General features: G+C 45.0%; 2 protein-coding genes across 2 annotated transcripts in view; both read left to right on the plus strand.

The window, feature by feature from the left end:
* LOC311107835 (uncharacterized protein) overlaps positions 1-2631 on the plus strand; it is a gene marked incomplete at both ends in the record, with an annotated part of 99287 nt that extends 96656 nt beyond the window's left edge. The window contains 3 exons of the mRNA XM_084150401.1: positions 1719-1841; positions 1979-2033; positions 2204-2631. Coding sequence (XP_084006527.1) covers positions 1719-1841; positions 1979-2033; positions 2204-2631 — 606 coding nt within the window. The remainder of the gene's footprint in view (positions 1-1718; positions 1842-1978; positions 2034-2203) is intronic.
* Positions 2632-11665: 9034 nt separating this feature from the next.
* On the plus strand, positions 11666-13506 carry LOC311116726 (L-rhamnose-binding lectin CSL2-like). Its single transcript, XM_084157444.1, has 9 exons — positions 11666-11720; positions 11974-12009; positions 12089-12142; positions 12225-12360; positions 12590-12699; positions 12829-12873; positions 13035-13173; positions 13261-13368; positions 13429-13506. The coding sequence occupies exons 1-8, from the start codon at positions 11690-11692 to the stop codon at positions 13364-13366; spliced, it is 657 nt and encodes a 218-aa protein (XP_084013570.1). The 5' UTR covers positions 11666-11689; the 3' UTR covers positions 13367-13368; positions 13429-13506.
* Positions 13507-19152: the final 5646 nt, after the last annotated feature.

The raw sequence follows: 19152 nt of genomic DNA on the forward strand, positions 1-19152 counted from the left end.
ACAGACAGACAGATACACCAGTCTCTCCTATACCTGACTCAGACAGATACACCAGTCTCTCCTATACATGACTCAGACATATACACCAGTCTCTCCTATACCTGACTCAGAATGACATATACACCTGTCTCTCCTATACCTGACTCAGACAGACAGATACACCAGTCTCTCCTATACCTGACTCAGACAGATACACCAGTCTCTCCTATGCTTGACTCACACAGACAGATACACCAGTCTCTCCTATACCTGACTCAGACAGACAGATACACCAGTCTCTCCTATACCTGACTCAGACAGATACACCAGTCTCTCCTATGCCTGACTCAGACAGACATATACACCTGTCTCTCCTATACCTGACTCAGACAGACAGATACACCAGTCTCTCCTATTCCTGACTCAGACAGACAGATACAACAGTCTCTCCTATACCTGACTCAGACAGATACACCAGTCTCTCCTATACCTGACTCAGACAGACATATACACCAGTCTCTCCTATACCTGACTCAGACAGACATATACACCAGTCTCTCATATACCTGACTCAGACAGACAGATACACCAGTCTCTCCTATACCTGACTCAGACAGACAGATACACCAGTATCTCCTATACCTGACTCAGACAGACATATACACCAGTCTCTCCTATACCTGACTCAGACAGACAGATACACCAGTCTCTCCTATACCTGACTCAGACAGACAGATACACCAGTCTCTCCTATACCTGACTCAGACAGACAGATACACCAGTCTCTCCTATACCTGACTCAGACAGACAGATACACCAGTCTCTCCTATACCTGACTCAGACAGACAGAAACAACAGTCTCTCATATACCTAACTCAGACAGACAGATACACCAGTCTCTCCTATACCTGACTCAGACAGACAGATACACCATTCTCTCCTATACTTGAATCAGACAGACAGACAGATACACCAGTCTCTCCTATACCTGACTCAGACAGACAGATACACCAGTCTCTCCTATACCTGACTCAGACAGATACACCAGTCTCTCCTATACCTGACACAGACAGACAGATACACCAGTCTCTCTTATACCTGACTCAGACAGACAGATACACCAGTCTCTCCTATACCTGACTCAGACCGACAGATACCCCAGTCTCTCCTATACTTGAATCAGACAGACATATACACCAGTCTCTCCTATACCTGACTCAGACAGACAGATACACCAGTCTCTCCTATACCTGACTCCGACAGACAGAAACACCAGTCTCTCCTATGCCTGACTCAGACAGACAGATACACCAGTCTCTCCTATACCTGACTCAGACAGACAGATACACCAGTCTCTCCTATACCTGACTCAGACAGATACACCAGTCTCTCCTATACCTGACTCAGACAGATACACCAGTCTCTCCTATACCTGACTCAGACAGACAGATACACCAGTCTCTCCTATACCTGACTCAGACAGACAGATACACCAGTCTCTCCTATACCTGACTCAGGTAGACAGATACACCAGTCTCTCCTATACTTGACTCACCACACCACAACAAACTTCATATAGGTACAGTACTATATCATCCACAAGATTGAACTGAGACAGTGCACCACATCACTGTGATTTTAGCTTACTATTTACACTATTCACCGGTAAATACAGTATAGCTTCATACAGTATTTACAATTATCCTCCTCCACTTTCCAATCAGTCGTTCTGCTGCCAGCCGTGTGACGTGATTGGCCAGGACTTTGAGCTGCCCATGCAGATCACAGCCAGTCCCATACAAGCCTCACCCAGCGTCCGCAGTCTGGAGGAGGAGCTGCAGGAGGCCATTAACAGAGTACTGGTCAGTGTGTGTGTGTGTGTGTGTGAGTGTGTGTGTGTAAATTAGAGTCACTGCTGACATTCATTGTATTGTGTAAAAGGTGACCCTGTCAAGTAAACCGTTGAGTGAATTCCCTGTCTCTGTCCTGCCCTCCTTAGATGGACCCCAGTCAGTCAATAGATGACATTCTGGATGAACCTGCCATCTGTGTGGGTGAGTGGATAGCTCTCTGGCCTCTTAACAATGACACTTTATAGTTCCGAATTCACCAAGACTGGTCATGGATAATGACAGGCTTTTGTTCCAGCCCAGCACTAAATACTAACATCTAAGATATTGATGATTTGTCTACTGATCAATATTGCCTTCCCCGTCTCTTCTAGACTCCCACTCCTCCTCTGTCTCAGAGCTCCAATCCCCCGTCACTATCCTCCCTAGCCCCTCCCCTCCTCCCCAAACAGACCAATCCCAGCCCTTCCGTTGTCATTCAAAGGATGACAACTTCCTCTCCTCTCCTCTCTGCTCCTCCCTCCTGCTGGAGCTCCCGCCGTCGCCTTCGACAATGGGTCCCCGCCAAGCCGCCCCACCCCCTCTCCCTCCCTCCATCTGTACTTCCCCCCCGCCTCCCACTGTGACCTCACGGAAGAGGCGGGCTCAGGCAACCTTTGACCCTGGTGATTGGTTGGAGTCGCTGACCTCTGGACAACGCCCTCTCAGTCCTCCATCCGCCCCATTCGTTGAGACCGACTTTGGCCTCAATTCGGATCTGAATGTCAACCGAGCATTGGATCTCATGGTGGAGCAGTGGTGAAGGTCTTAGGTGGACTGAGCGTCAGTGTGTGTGTGTGTGTGTGTGTGTGTGTTAGTCAGACATCAACATACACCTCCCAAACAAAGGGAACAGATTTGTGAATGTCCATCCATCAATCCATCTGTCCACTTTGTGAGTGAATAGTCTGTTTGAGAGAGGTGACTGCAGGTCTGTACTCCACGCAATGTCGAGAGACAGATGCTACTGCATTGGAAGAGATGAAAAAAGACTGAGTTGCATTGGTGGAACAATAACTGGCAGAGTGAATCACACACACACACACACACACACACACACAAACCTTGGATCCTGTTCAATTAAAAATAGGCAAATACAACAAATGAACAATGCATATTTGGAGTCACACACAATACAACACATTGTTTACAGTGGGAAACACAAAGAAACCAAGTTGCATATTAATTCCGACATGCCTTCTCGCTGTGCAGGGACTAGTATGTTGTATCTGACTTACACGGTATCTCAGAGACCTGGTGCTGGGTTGGCTTGAACAGGGCCCCTAGTGTTCCCCCAGCCACAGTCATTGAGTCCTAGTCATTAAAGGCCATTAAAGCCAGACTGGGCAGACAGACAGGGCATACAGCTTGTCCAAGTCTCCAGACCTTTCCCCTAGTGCCAGACACACAGTCGGCATGTGGAGAGAGAGAGCTGGCAGACACTACACAACCCTTACAGGGAAGTGTACGTGTGTCTCTGTGTGTATGTGTATGTGTGTGTGTGTATGTGTGTGTGTGTGTGTGTTTGTGCACGCCTGGCTGCTTCTGTTTGTGTAGGTGTGTGTGTGTGTGTGTTGATATTCACGCATACCCCCATTGTATATTTATCTGAATTGTTGCCAAATATACTTGTAGCTACTTGTTTGTGTACACTAAGTGTGCAATGTCTCTAAGTAATTATTTACTACGGTTGATCTGTAAGAGAGAGAGAGAGAGAAGAGAGAGAGAGAGACTCTGCTTCTACATTTTGTGCCTATTTTAATTGTGGTCTCAACACTGATGGTCTGTTGCTGCAATATGTAACACTGTGAGGGAGTCACTAAAACCTAATCAACCACTATGTTCAATTCATTGCTCATCTTTTTTTTCTCTAAGAGAAGAAAAGAGGTAAACATCCTATTAAGCCAAGAGATAAATAGCAATCATTCACTCTGAGAGGCTTCAGCGCCTGCTACACGACCATACTACCAGAGTGAATGTTCTCATCAGTGTATGAGAACAGGTGGTCACTATGTTTTATGAGGACCTCCCACAGTGTTTGGAGGAAACAGTTTGGTGCTCTACACACTGTAAGGGCCACAGTTACTGTTTACACCTGTTGTTATGGAGAATAAAAGGTCAAATAAAGGTTAAGTGCAGGATAATAATGTCAATTAATTTCATGAAACAATTTCATGATTTTAGCTGTTAAAACAGGTATAAACAGGAAGTAAATCTATCCGAAAGAGAGGCTTTTCTGATTGCAGGAAGTGACACAGGTGTTCCCTGAGACTACAATCTCTATCTTGGCCAGTTCTAAATTGACCCCTAGCCCCTACCCCCTAGGCACTTGAGGAGGATAGAACTGGATAGATATAATCAATATGGTAATAGTGCCACCATTCCCCTGATAGGCTATGTGGAACTTTCCCCATATTGCTCACTGCTATCCAGCCTACTGGAAGTAGTGCCCTGGGGCGAGGGGCTAGAGGCTAGAGGTCAGTATGGGATTGGCCATATTAATGTTAAATGACCACCAGGGGTGTCCCATCAGTAAAGAGCTGAGGAGGTGAATACTGTACTTCTTCCTAACATGGATCATGATGAAGTTGTCTGTGTTTCCGTACTATCAGTGATTGACAAGGCAGTCCAAGGGCTTATTCACAGGGTCAGAATGTTCAGTATTTACAGAGCAGATATTATTCTCTACTCCACATGATGTTCTACCAGATCCAATGGTTTCGAGGTCATGACAGACTTAATTCAGCTGTTGTGATTCCGATTAGTTGTATGGCCTGTCAATTAGTGAAGTATGCGAGCACTGATAATGGCCTGGTCTGAGAGCAACCCACAACCTCTGTTAGCAGTATGGCGACGGCTCCACCTAGCCTTCCAATAGGCTTAGGGGAACTTCTGCCAAATAACTTCTGCCTATCTGGTTCATGTAGATTAGAAAACCAAAAGGGTGTAGGGGGTAGGGGTTGTTTTTGGACCAGGCCTGTGTTATGTTCATTGGGAGAATACACCACATAGTGTGCCTTCTAACCTCCTAGCTGACTCGACACCCTTCTTAAAGACCATTGTGTGAACAACAAACTGTGATCTTACTAATGTTCCCCAGAGACATATTTATTTATATCCATATATATGGCTCTGATGTTCCCCACCCAGTCTCTGAATAATAACCACTGCGCTAAGTGCAATATGCTGTATGTGAAGGGCACAGCCATTGGGAAATACCAGGCCACCATATCTCTGTCTTGTCGTTACTCTAAACAAAATGGTATAATGGGTCCGCACTCAAAAAGATGTCGCATAAAGCTTACTTCATTATACACTTTTTTTTCCTCAATGCATCAGGGATAGTATACACAGATGTTTTGGCTTTACAGCCTTCTTCAGTGTGTTGGTACAAATTTATTTTATTTCAAAACAGCATTTGTAGGGCACAACCGATTAGCAGCAGGTGCTTCTAATCAGGGTTACCAATCATCTGCCAAGCTTTCATGTTGAAGCATTTCACGAGCAGCTTTCATCGTAGAACTGTAGAAAACCATGTTGAATGGTGAGAATGGGACAGACTGACGACCGTGATAATCACAGTGGTCAAAGACGTTGTCTGTCTGCTGCACTTAGGATGAAGAGCGAGAGAGACACCGGAGAGTAACATGCTGCCTCTTGTGGATGGAAATGCTTTAGGCCTGCTGTATTCTGTCTGGTCCTGGACAACCACTGTGTATTCTGGTTTTCATTTGAACCAGTCTCTTCCCCTAAATCTGTGCTGATATCACCTGAATTGTTAGGAGTGTTTCACTTTCAGAATCAGTGGAGAGGTTGGTTGGTTGGGAGAACTGACTACACTAGGTTAGTCCAGGGAAAGCAACAGGAGACTAGGCGAAGCTATGCTCCAAATGCCTGATCCCTCCCCCTTCCTGTCTGTCTGTCTGTGTTGTGAAGGTTTTTCTGTCCCCCCTTTAGGCTTTCTGTTGCCAGAATGAGACAAAGAGGGATTAGACTGAGATGTTGTCATAAACGAGACCAGGAAGTATCAGAGCCAACTGTTGCCATTGTTTCAGTCAGCTCCATTCTTTAGGAGTTCAATTTGGCTTCCAATGCCGATATACTTCCTGGATAATCTTCAGATTAATGACATCACTGTCTAATCCTTCTTCATCTCATTCTAGTACTATAACCAGGAAGAGTGGGGACGACCCAATGGCAAAAATACAATCTGTATTTAATTTGATTTATTCATTGATCATTTAACTTATTCAGGCAAAATGTTATCAATCCATGTTCAAATTGTATTGTAAAAAAACATTAAGAAATTAAGTCTTAATAGATTTCCCATCCACTGTCTCGTTGTCTTGTGTCTGACCAGGGTGTTCCAGTAAATGTCCTTACTGGAGGTGATTTTGAAGGAAAATTAAAATCATTGAAAAGGAAAGGAAAAGGGATCATGAATTGTAACCAATGAAAGCTACATTGCTCAGGAGAAGGGAATATGAACTTAATAATTTGCTCATTCTCCATTAGTCACAATGTGACTGGTAATACAAAAAAGTTTTAACATTTCTGGATATTTCAAACAGATAATTTATTTTGGTGAGTTCAGGAGTAGGACTGCTTACTAAGTCACAAAATCTGACCCCAAATTCAATATATCCCGTCATTAACTATTTATAGTAATGTATTAATCAAATATGAATTGATACTAATAAATGCTGTTTAAATAACCATGAAACATTTATGACTTCCACATGTCTTGATTGAGAGTTTCCAGAATATTATCAGTCATCATGTACTCATATAAACGGATGTGTAAGGTAATGAACTCAACAAGGCGGTTTGTAGCCTTCTGTATATATTGCTAAGACATGAATGACTGAAAGTAGCCTATATCATCTAATGCAGGGGTTTTCAAACTTTTCTTGCCCAGGGACCCCCATCCAGGCAAACTCGCAAACCAGGGATCCCCATCATATATTAGCAAAAAAAAAAGTAATGTATTGTCTTATCGTCAGGTGAATGATAATGGAAAGTAGAAGTAATCAACATTTTAAAATGAATAGATTTGGTAGATAGTTTCATTATTTTGTCCTCCCCACAGTTCATTGGAAGAGAAAGTGTAAACTCTAACAACCTATTAGCTAGAAAGGTACAGTATCTTAGCAGCGGAGAGAAAATGTTGCTGTTGTAAAGCACATTTTCTGCAATTCTACACATTTTCTCATTGACCTGAGAGAACGTTTTGCAGTTTTGAAGTTCATTTCCAGCAATTCTACACAGTTTGGCATGGAGCTGAGAGACAATTTTGCAGTTTTAAAGCACATTTCCTGCAATTCTATGCATTTTGCCATGGCTAATGCTGTGTTCTTCTGCACAAACATTATAACAATTTGTTTTATTACCATACCAATAAAGTTTGTTTGATTGATTATTGGCCCAGTGATGTAAGCATGGCGTGTACACTTCGTAGTTGGGGCACCCAGCTCATGCCCCGGAGGCTGCCCAATTCCAAAACGAATGCAATCAACGCTTATCCGGTTCACCTGGGGCAGGCCAGGCCCATTAATATAATCCCCTCAAGCAAAACTCGTCTCACGGTTGAATGTAATTGAGAATTGAAGATTGATACCAGAGCACGCTCCTTGTAGAGAAGCAGGAGAAACAAGCCAGCTCAAGGTGAGATGATCAAACAATACAAACAACTTGAAATAATCAAAGTTTACACGTGTAATGGGTCCAATAACGAAACTACAAAGGACATAGTCATAGCAGAAGGTTGATAGTCCGGTGGAGAAGATGGCGGAAACTGAGGTTTTGTTTGAAACCGCTAGTGAGTCGGGTGAAACTAATAGTACAGAAAGTGAGTGAGTGGGTTACAGTGGCGAAGAAAAAGGGAAACGAGAAGTAAAGCTGTGTTGGAAAATAAGAAACCACGACTCATTTTTAGTCGATTCACTCACATATGGTGTAGTCATAGCGGACACACAGATTTTCCTGGAGACGTTAAACAGATTTCCCAAGTAGTATTGATCCGATCAATACTACTAGGGAAATCTGTTTAACGTCTCCAGGAAAATCTGTGTGTCTGCGGAACAGAAGAAGCGTGTTTTAAGACTCAAAGATCGGAGTGGCGCAAGAAATAAAGGCAGAGGATATTACTGAAGACATCGATGGAGTGGTTGGTGCACGTCGACTGACCTGTATGGTGGATGGAGAAAATAAATGAACTTAATCCATGTTACTGTTCTTTGATGAAGTGTCTCTCCCTTCTCATATAACGTTATGATTCATGAGATACCCTCTAAGAGCTTTTGTGCACAAGCCCCTTCAGTGTCATAAATGTAAAAGATTTGGTCATGTGTCAAGTGTGTGCAGAAGAGTATTGTATGCCAGATGAAGGTAAGTGCTGCAACTGACCTGTTAGGGTGAAGGAGAATGAGGTGGCAAGGGTAAGGCGCAGGAGGCGGTGAGAAGATTGGAAGGAATGAGTGGCGGGGAAGAAACAATGGTAGTAGAGCCACCACGACCTTATTCATACCCCATCCAGCTGGTGGCGGTAATGCACCATTAACATTGGATGCCATCCACCGTTTAACCCCATCGAAGAAGTCATAGCGGAAATTGTTGAAATCTATGATAACTGGCGATTGTAGTATTGAAATGAAAAACCAAGAAAACTATGGAGGACTAAAAGTGCCACAATTAAATAAATAAATACACCATTAAATAATTACTTAAATGTGTCATTAATTAATTCAAATTAGAATTAAATACATAAATGTGTAATTAAATGTATCATTAATTAATTCAAATACCGATTCATTTTATGTAAAATACATATATAATTATTTCACTATTTACATTTACATTTCATGATCCTGCATTGCAGTGATTCATGAATTACTTAAAACTGTCAAACTGACCCATCAAAGTCAGTGGGCGGGGCTAACGCGAATCTAGTCTGATCCATTGCTTTGGTCTGAAGTAGAGTAAGCCAACCTGGATAGAGACAATGGAGGATCTCCGTGAACTTTCCAGGGAGTTGGTTAGAGACATTTTAAACTTAGCAGAGGATGTAGAAGCAGGACCTGCTGACATTATCCGGAATTGATTTGTCTTGGCTTGATGCAGAGGGTAACCAATCAGGCGTTAGGTTCCGCCTACCAACTTTTGATGGGTCAGTTTGACAGTTTTAAGTAATTCAGGAAGCACTCCAACGCAGGACCATGAAATGTAAATGTAAATAGTGAAATTATTATATATGTATTTTACATAAAATGAATCGGTATTTGAATTAATTAATGACACATTTAATAACACATTTATGTATTTAATTCTAATTTTAATTAATTAATGACACATTTAAGTAATTATTTAATGGTGTATTTATTTATTTAATTGTGGCACTTTTAGTCCTCCATAGAAAACGCTGTCTTGCGATTCACTCACATATGGTGTAGTCATCTATGTGAATATGGGAAGACCGGCGCATGAAAACTTAGTTAAATTCAGCGCTTAATTGGTAAATAGGAGGTGCCAGAACACAAAGTGAGCGTGAGAGGGGGGTGACCTGGGGAGCTCTGAGGTACCAGAGCGCATTAGGATTTTTTTTTCTCGTAATAATAAAGCATTGAATGCATATCATCGTATTACAGCCTGGTCTCAGACTAGACGTAACATAGTAAAAGTAAATCCGTAACACTCAAATTAGTATGAACCGTATGTTATGTGGTCCTCTGTAGCTCAGCTGGTAGAGCACGGCGCTTGTAACGCCAAGGTAGTGGTTTCGATCCCTGGGACCACCCATACACTAAAATGTATGCACACATGACTTTGGATAAAAGCGTCTGCTAAATGGCATATTATATTATTATGTATGGTTACATAAGACAGATGGTTACTTAAGGCAACAAAAAAAACAGTACGGACATTGCAATTTATTTCCCTGGCCACATCTGCAGTCCTTATGCCTCCTTGCAGCATGCCTAAGGCACGTTCACGCAGATGAGCAGGGACCCTGGGCATATTTATTTTGGTGTTTTTCAGAGTCAGTAGAAAGGCCACTTTTAGTGTCTTAAGTTTTCATAACTGTGACCTTAATTTCCTACCGTCTGTAAGCTGTTAGTGTCTTAACGACCGTTCCACAGGTGCATCTTCATTAATTGTTTATGGTTCATTGAACAAGCATGGGAAACAGTGTTTAAACCCTTTTCAATGAAGATCTGTCAAGTTATTTGGATTTTTATGAATTATCTTTGAAATACTCTTTCTTTTTTCTGAGTTAATCATACGTTTTGCTAATTCGTAACATTTCATACTAAATGGAGTGTTACGGATTTAGGTATAGAGTAATACAAAATGCTCTGAGATCAGATTGCATAGTGGCATAGAGGTGCTTAAGGAAGTTGCACACATGGGGAAACCTTTTTTTGTAGCTTAGGGTCTAGGAAAAATTTGGCATTTTTTTATAAGCTCATTTTAATGCAATGCTGCAAAATTTTACATGACTGGAGACTTTGGCAGAATCTTTAATACCGCACAAATGATTGAAATGACTGGCTACTTTGACACTGACAAACTGAATCTGAGATCAATAAAAACCACCTTGTCTTGAATCCATCAATAGCCTAGGACTAGGTGTGTGGAGACACGCACATTGTAGGCTACAATATGAGGAGGAAATTATAGTCCTAAAAATGCTTTCCAGTTTCACTGACTCGCCCAATGATGCGCAGCTCACTCGCCAGTGATGTTCGTGGCAAAAGCCTATCTCGCGTTCTCTCTTGCTTTACTTTGTAAAACAATATTTGGAAGTTGATCAAATATATTTTGATAGTCTACAGCAGACCGATGTCTTCTCTGTTCAGCAGGGGCCATTTGCTTTCCAACCTGTATTTTCCTGCGATTTGTATTTGAAATATTGGGAAAGGCCTGTTGTCTGCATGCTGTTCACTGACAGATTTGCCGCGCGCTCCCGACTGTAGGCTATGCCTTGTTATTGGACTACAAACAATCCACAGCCAGGCAATAAAAAGCTATTGATCATCTGTGGCTAAATTATAGGTCTTCTTATGGTATAGTAGGCTATTCTAAACAGACAGCAGTAATTCTATAACTTTGGCAAATTTATTTCAATTCATCATGGGTGCTGCAGATCCTCCAGAACACTTTGCAGTCCAGGACACTATGATTCTATAAGGAAATATATGCAACCAGCTCTCTCACATCAGAATTAGACGTTTCTCACATTTAAGTGTTTGAAGAATTTACAAAGAATTGAGAAGGAGGCAACTCGAATGAACTTTGATCGCTTTTATTATAACTTTAACATTGCAAAAGGTGACGGGGGTAAAAAAGTACCGGATCCGACCAAAATAGGTTCCGGAACTAAACGGTCCAAAACGGAGGTGCCATCCGGCTCAAATTAAGCACTGGTTGATTTTTTTTCCCTCACTAATGGAGAAATAACTAAATGTTTACTGAAACGTTGAGTATGAAGTTATAATATCATGGGTAAATCGACACCCAGAGAAAATAAAACCCAACGATAACTAAAATGGCCTTTATTCCGTGGTGAATGAGTAAAGTGAGGACGGCACTTCACACATTACTTGTGGTTTGAGCTGGCGTGAGATTTTAGTTCTGTGTTGCCAAAATGACCGCTAATCCGCTGTGCTTTGTGTTCCTGGTTGATGGTTTGCAAACAATGATCTGTTCTTGACGAGTATCAATATATGTTAATTAAAGGTGTATTTGGCCAGGTGACCATCTGTAGCCTCTTACCTGTTACAACCACAGCTCAACCAGCTACTACCACACCTGTACACAGCATCATGCTCCTTTTAAGACTGATTGCGTTCACCTGTGAGTATACTGAATTGTAACATATGTATTTGCATTCCAGTATTTTCCAGATGTTTCTAAATGTGTCAATTTGTAGTTGAAGTCCAATATTAACAGTGATCTGAGGACTAGGTGCTGTTCCATGTATGTCTATACTCTGTACCATATTTATATACTTACTGTATATGCTGTACACTACTTCTCCTGTAAAGAATTGCAAAGAGAAGGGACTGACCGAGGTTAGAAAAGCTGAATTAGCTGTGATGTTTTTCAGTGCTGGCTGCAGCTTGCTGTACACTACCGGCTGCAGGTACGTGGGTGGTGTGTGTGTGTGTGTGTGTGCGCGCATCTACATCTATAAAGTGATGGTAATTATGTTTCTTCCTCAGCAACTAGAGTGGTCACCTGTGACAATGGAGACAACGTCCAGTTCCTGAGCTGTGGTACGAACACACCCACTCTACCCTGATGGTCTCTCTGTAGTGCTGTCTGTCTTTTTACCTGTTCTTTTTCTTTCCCTGCTAGATTCTGGAGTGATCCTCATTGAGAGAGCTCTGTACGGACGGACTGACGGAACCACCTGCAAAGAAGGACGAACTGCCAACCAGCTGACCAACACACAGTGTTCACAGACGGGCACCATGGAGGTCCTCTCACAGAGGTACACTCAGTCACACAGTGTTTATTTGATAAAGAAAGGCTGGGATTGTCAGAGGTGTGTTGAAAAGCACATCGCAGTAAAGTCAATGTGCCTTTTTAAAGCCATTTTTCCTGACGTTCCCGGTAAACACTGCAGATGTTTGCTTTAAATGTCAAGCACTGCATGCTTGTTGACAACGCCTTTGATTAAATCCCAGCCATAGCTCATCTTACCTCCTGATAACCCCCAGGTGCAATGGGAAACGGGTGTGTGAAGTGAACACTGAAGTCTTCCGTACTTCTGACCCCTGTGTCGGAATCTACAAATACCTGGAAACCACCTACACCTGCATCCTAGCAAGTCAGTCGGTCTCTATATAATAATGATACACCAGGCTAATGTGTGTCTGCTATGAAAAGGTGTCTTTATTTATGTCTGCCCAGCAGTGGCCAGTGTGGTGTGTAACTCCTGTTTGTCCACTCCTTGCAGCACGCAGCATCACGTGTGAAGGCTCTGATGCCCTATTAAAATGTGGTGAGGCTCTGATGCCCTATTAGAATGGGCTAAGCTTGTCAACACTCTGCTCTACAGTATACTCACATCTCATATGATTATGTATTATTCACGGTTTATATTACTGTCACTTGCACATCAAAGACCTCCAGCCTTACCTCCTGTTCCTCCCTCCTCCTCAGATGAAGGTACGATCCAGATCCACAGTGCCAACTATGGTCGCCGTGACCAGCTAGTGTGTTCCTTTAATCGGCTCGCTAACCAACTAGCCAACACCAACTGCCTCAGCCAATCCACCACTGCCAGTAAGGTGGAAAAGAGGTACTGAAACCTGCAGTGTGTACTGTAGTGTTAACCTCTACCTGTAGAAACATGACTAGCGTTAACCTGTACCTGTCGTTGACACAGGTGTGATGGGAAGAGCGAGTGTAACGTCCCGGCGTCCAGTTCTCTGTATGGCGATCCCTGTGTAGGAACCTACAAGTACCTGGATGTGGCTTACACCTGTGGCTAAACGTGAGGCACGCACACACGACTGGGAAGTAGAATGCTGGGACTGACTGTTTTGTCTTGCAGGAGATCTTCTCTGAGGAACAAAGACCAGAGACTTCTGGGATATCTTCCTCTTCATTGGCTGGATGTGTCTTTCCTGGCCTCTCCTCCTTTTTGAAGTCTCAATTGAGTGTAAAACATATGTAAACTGCATATTTCCACGTAAAAGTTCAAGATTTGTAAATCAAATGTATTTTGTCATAGGCATAATTTGTGTGTAGTAAAAAAATACTAAATGAGGCCTTCTGGAGCTTTATTCCTCGTGCTGCAGCAAGGCACGGTCAGGAGGACTCATGGAGAAATGAAACATTAACCCAAAAAATGAACTTCATTTCAAATAACATTACCATAATACTCTGCATTTTGTGTAATGTAGCTCAGTTGGTAGAGCATGGCGCTTGCTACGACAGGGTTGTGGGTTCGTTTCCCACGGGGGGCCTCTATGAAAATGTATGCACTCACTAAGTCGCTCTGGATAAGAGCGTCTGCGAAATGACTAAAATGTAAATAATGTGCACTAAAGTATTTCTTCAAAACAATGTTGATTTTTCTGAATTGAGGTTGTGGGTCTGGATTAAACTAAGCAGCAAAAGACAAGACTTGGTGTGTCTTCTTCAATATTACGAAACAATGCCACACACTTAATGCTTTATTTGAATCCACAAATTACATTATGTTAAACATTTCAAAGGTCTTGGATACATGGGCACTTAAGGAAACAATAAGCACATTCTTCTGCATAAAATATGGCAAAGAAATAAACTTTGTCCTGAATACAAAGTGTTAGGTTTAGGGCAAACACAACACATTACTGAGTACCAGTCTTCATATTTTCAAGCATGGTGGTGGCTGCTTCATGTTGTGGGTATGCTTGTCATCGGCAAGGACTATGGAGGTTTTTTTAGGATACAAATTAATGGAATAGCTAAGCACAGGCAAAATCCTAGAGGAAAACCTGGTTCAGGGAGACAAATTCGCCTTTCAGCAGTACAATAACCTAAAACACAAGGCCAAATATACACGAGTTGCTTACCAAGACGACGTTGGTTCCTGAATGGCCTAGTTAGTTTTTCAAGTCGATTTAAGTCAAAACTATGGCAAGACTTAAATGGCTGTCTAGCAATGGTCAACAACCAATTTGACAGAGGTTGAAGAATTTTAAAAGTAGTGCGCAGATATTGTACAATCCTGGTATGCAAAGCTCTGACTTACCCAGAAAGGCTCACCGCTGTAATCGCTGCCAAAGGTGATCCTACCATGTATTGACTCAGGGGTGTGAATACTTATGTAAGTTAGATATTTCAGTATTTCATTTAATACATTTGCAAAAAAAATAGTGTAGATAGGTGAGATTTTTAAGAAATCCATTTTGAATTCAGGCTAACCCAGTGGAATAAATCAAGGTATACGAATGCTTTCTGAATGTCACGGTCGCCGGTAAGAGATGAGGACCAAGGCGCAGCGTTGCAGACGAACATACTCTTTATTTATGAAACACGATCAAAAAACAACAAAACGATAACGTGACAGTCAATGGTCAAACACAAACCAACACGAACAAGAACCCACAAACACAAAGGGAAAAACAGACAGTTTAAATATGGCTCCCAATCAGAGACAACCAGCCACAGCTGACACTTGTTGCCTCTGATTGGGAGTCACTCAGGCCAACATAGAAATAAACAAACTAGAACTCCCAACATAGAAATAGAATACATAGATCTACACACCCTGGCTCAACATAACAGTGTCCCCAGAGCCAGGGCGTGACAGTACCCCCCCCTAAAGGCGCGGACTCCGACCGCGCCAACTAAATACCACAGGGGAGGGACCGGGTGGGCACTCCGCCTTGGCGGCGGATCCGGCTCCGGGCCTGAACCCCACTCCCTCTCCAACCCCCAAAGTACCCCTGGTCCGGTCTGGCCCCGCTGACCGGAGCTGGACTGCACACTGATGGAGCGGATTGCTCTAGCTCCAGCGTAACGCATCTGACCGGTGCCGGACCAGGCACCAGTGGAACAGGCACGGGCCGTGCCGGACTGACGACGCCCACCACTGGCTTGGTGTGGAGAACAGGCACGGGCCGTGCTGGACTGACGACGCACACCACTGGCTTGGTGTGAGGAGCAGGAGCGGGCCGAACCGGGCTGGCGACGCGCACCATTGGCTTGGTGCGGGAAGCAGGAGCGGACCGGACCGGGCTGACGATGCGCACCCCTGGCTTAGTGCGTGGAGCAGCAACGGGCCGGACCGGGCTGACGATACGCACCCCTGGCTTGGTGCGTGGAGCAGGAACGGGCTGGACCGGGCTGACGACTCGCACCCCTGGCTTGGTGCGAGTGGCAGGAACAGGCCGGACCGGGCTGGCGACGCGCACCATAGGCTTGGTGCGGGGAGCAGGAACAGGCCGGGCCGGGCTGGCGAAGCGCACCGTAGGCTTGGTGCGAGGGGCAGGAGCAGGCCGGGCCGGGCTGGCGACGCGCACCGTAGGCTTGGTGCGAGGAGTAGGAACAGACCGGACCGTACTGGGGACACACACCACTGGCCCTACACCGGGATCTGGAACGGGCCGGACCGGACTGGTAACACACCCCAGTACCTCTCGCCGTGCCTCTACACCTTCCATCCCCTCTTCGACCAGTGGCCCCCGTAACCTGGCGGCCTCCTCTGCCAACCCGCTGGACCGCTCTATCGCGGCCTCCTGCTGCCCCGACGTCGTGAGCCCCCCCCTAAAAAATTTCTGGGGGTCTCTCTTCCCCGTGGGCCAGGCCTCTATAGTTCTCGCCCAACTCTCGCTCTTCTGCTTCCAACTCCCGCCATTCAGCTCCTCATTTGGCTTGACCCAGTCGAAGCTCTTCCTCAACTGTTCCCAAGTCCACCCTCTCTGCTCCTCACTAGGCTTGACCCAGTCGAGGTTGCCACGGAGATCTGCTAGCGATTCCCCTGGTGATGGCTCCTGGACACGCTGCTTGGTCCAGTTTTGGTGGGTTCTTCTGTCACGGTCGCCGGTAAGAGATGAGGACCAAGGCGCAGCGTTGCAGACGAACATACTCTTTATTTATGAAACACGATCAAAAAACAACAAAACGATAACGTGACAGTCAATGGTCAAACACAAACCAACACGAACAAGAACCCACAAACACAAAGGGAAAAACAGACAGTTTAAATATGGCTCCCAATCAGAGACAACCAGCCACAGCTGACACTCGTTGCCTCTGATTGGGAGTCACTCAGGCCAACATAGAAATAAACAAACTAGAACTCCCAACATAGAAATAGAATACATAGATCTACACACCCTGGCTCAACATAAGTGTCCCCAGAGCCAGGGCGTGACACTGAAGGCACTGTACACACTGAGACCTGAGTTATTGTAGCATCTGTCACTAACTCACTGTCCAACCCAGCAGTATGAACAGAAGCGCAAACTGAAGAGGAAGAAAATGTTCAGCAACTCTTTCCAGTTGTCCATTCAGAATTGACCGGGACTTGGCGTCCACAGGAGATGGTAGTCCACACATACACGTGGACACAAGACTTCAAGGGCAAAAGTGCAATTGCAAAAGCAGTGGAGTGCTCCTATTTACAGTGGACAACAATATATACATTCATAAACTTCATCCCACTTTAGATCAGAACTGAATGTAGCCAAAATCAGGCCAAAACACAATGAAATGCTCAAATTGACTCCCACACAACTAAGAGGACAGGGCAAGCAGTCACTGTTCCTGTTATATCTAGCCTAGCTGTAGAAGAACGGACATCTGCACAGTTTCACATTGTACATCACTCTGTCGTTTAATGACATGTGCCACACATTCTGACAACCCATTCATCCGTAAAGCAGCACACTGTCGTAAACCATAACAACGTACAGTACGACGTACAGCACGTCGTACCATACATAACATTTCCCCCCCTTTCCAAAACCAGGGACTGGTACCATTGTAGTGTATTAAGATTATGACTATTCTAGTGGAACCTGGGGGGGGATGTTTATTTTAGTTCAAAACTAGCCATTTGTAGGGTGACGCCCCAGGGGAGACAGGTGATTGGACAGCAGAGGGAGCAACCCATATTTTTGCATTCTTTATAAGTATAGGCTGGAGGCAGAGGGGGTTAGAACAGACAGATTATCTTTGGACACTGTTCTCCAGCCCTGCAGGGTCTGTAAACTTATGCTGACATCTTGTGATATGAATAAAACTTATAATCAAAGTGCAGCCTAAGCGGACTCTTTGTTTGACAGCAATAATTACCAGCATTGACGCGATACGACACCATATATAAAATGTCCATAGGGCAAGAACCTAGAGTGATACCTGTAAGAAATAAACATTAACCCTTAAACGGATGGACTCTCCAAACTAGCCAGTTCAGTCCATTAACCTGGAGGTTGACTAAGACACCTAACGGAGCCTAAGAATGAAAAGAGGTTAAGTAGTCCCCCAGATAAGCAGGGCGAGTTCGTGCCCGCATAGGCCTTTCTTCAACCGCCACCGCTTGTGGCTCTGGCCCTTGGGGAACCCACAGAGGCTGGGGCTCAGGTGGTAGTGGTGGAGGAGGTCCATCCGATGGCGTCTCTGGCCTGCATGTCTGTTTTGTGTGCCTTCGTGTTCCTTGAGGGGCAGGGACATTTCTGAGGCGGCTGGCGTGCCAGCGTGATCCATTGCTCATCATGAATGTGGCGGGCCCCAGTTGTCGACTGACCTGCAAGGGGTCCGACCAGAATGAGGCCATTTTGTGCGCCATGGATAGAACACGCGCACGCAGGCCACTCGGGACCACAGTGCAAAACCCTCGAGAGACACAGACTTCTTCCCAGCAAGAAAGTTCGTGCTTCACTCTGGCGAAAGTCGCCAGCTCTTCCGGCACATGTGCTGGCCATCCAGTGCGTATGTAGGTGCGCAGGGTAGACAGTGTGGGATCCTGTTCCGATGCTTGCTTCAGCTCCTCCAGTGAGACGACTGACTGAAGAGGAGCGTAGAGCATTTGTACAAGCTCTGTTTCGTTGTCGTCTGGCAAGATGGTCGGAGTAGGAGCGTCAAAGGAGCGTGAGAGGAGGTCTGCCACCACGTTATCCCTCCCCGGAGTGAACTTCAGCTGATAGTCATACTGTCTGAGGTGGTCGGCCCATCTGTGCAGCCGAAGTGGCTTGTGGCCAGTTCCTGATGCTGACAGTAGCGTTGTGAGGGACTGGTGGTCGGTTTGGAGTGTGAACAGATGGCCATATAGGTAGAGGTGCCACCTTTCGCACGCCCAGACACAGGCCAGTGCTTCTCGTTCGCCCACAGAGTACCGTTGTTCTGTGGGGCTCAGGGCCCTTGAGGCGAAGGCGACGGGCCTCTCAATGCCATTCTGCAGCTGTGAGAGGACAGCTCCTAGTGCTCCAGCTGAGGCGTCACATGTGACAATGGTGGGGCAGACGGGGTCAAAGTGAGCCAAGACTGGGGCTGTGGTGAGCTGGCTCTTCAGTGAGCGGACCGCGTCTGAGCAGGCTGCCGTCCAGGCCCATGGCTCATCCTTCTTGAGGAGCTGGCGAAGGGGCGCTGTGGTCTGAGAGTAGTGGGGCAGAAACCGGAGGTAGTAAGCTGTCATGCCCAAGAATGAGGCCACCTGAGAGGCTGAGGTCGGTTCCGGGATCCGGTGGACGGCTTCAATGTTCGACATGAGTGGGGCAATGCCTTTGGCCGACAGGCGGAAGCCCACAAACTCGACGGCTGGAGGTGCAAAGGTGCACTTTCC

The sequence above is a fragment of the Coregonus lavaretus genome, assembly GCF_964263955.1.
Source record: "Coregonus lavaretus genome assembly, chromosome: 3".
In the NCBI taxonomy this organism is placed as follows: Eukaryota; Metazoa; Chordata; class Actinopteri; order Salmoniformes; family Salmonidae; genus Coregonus; species Coregonus lavaretus.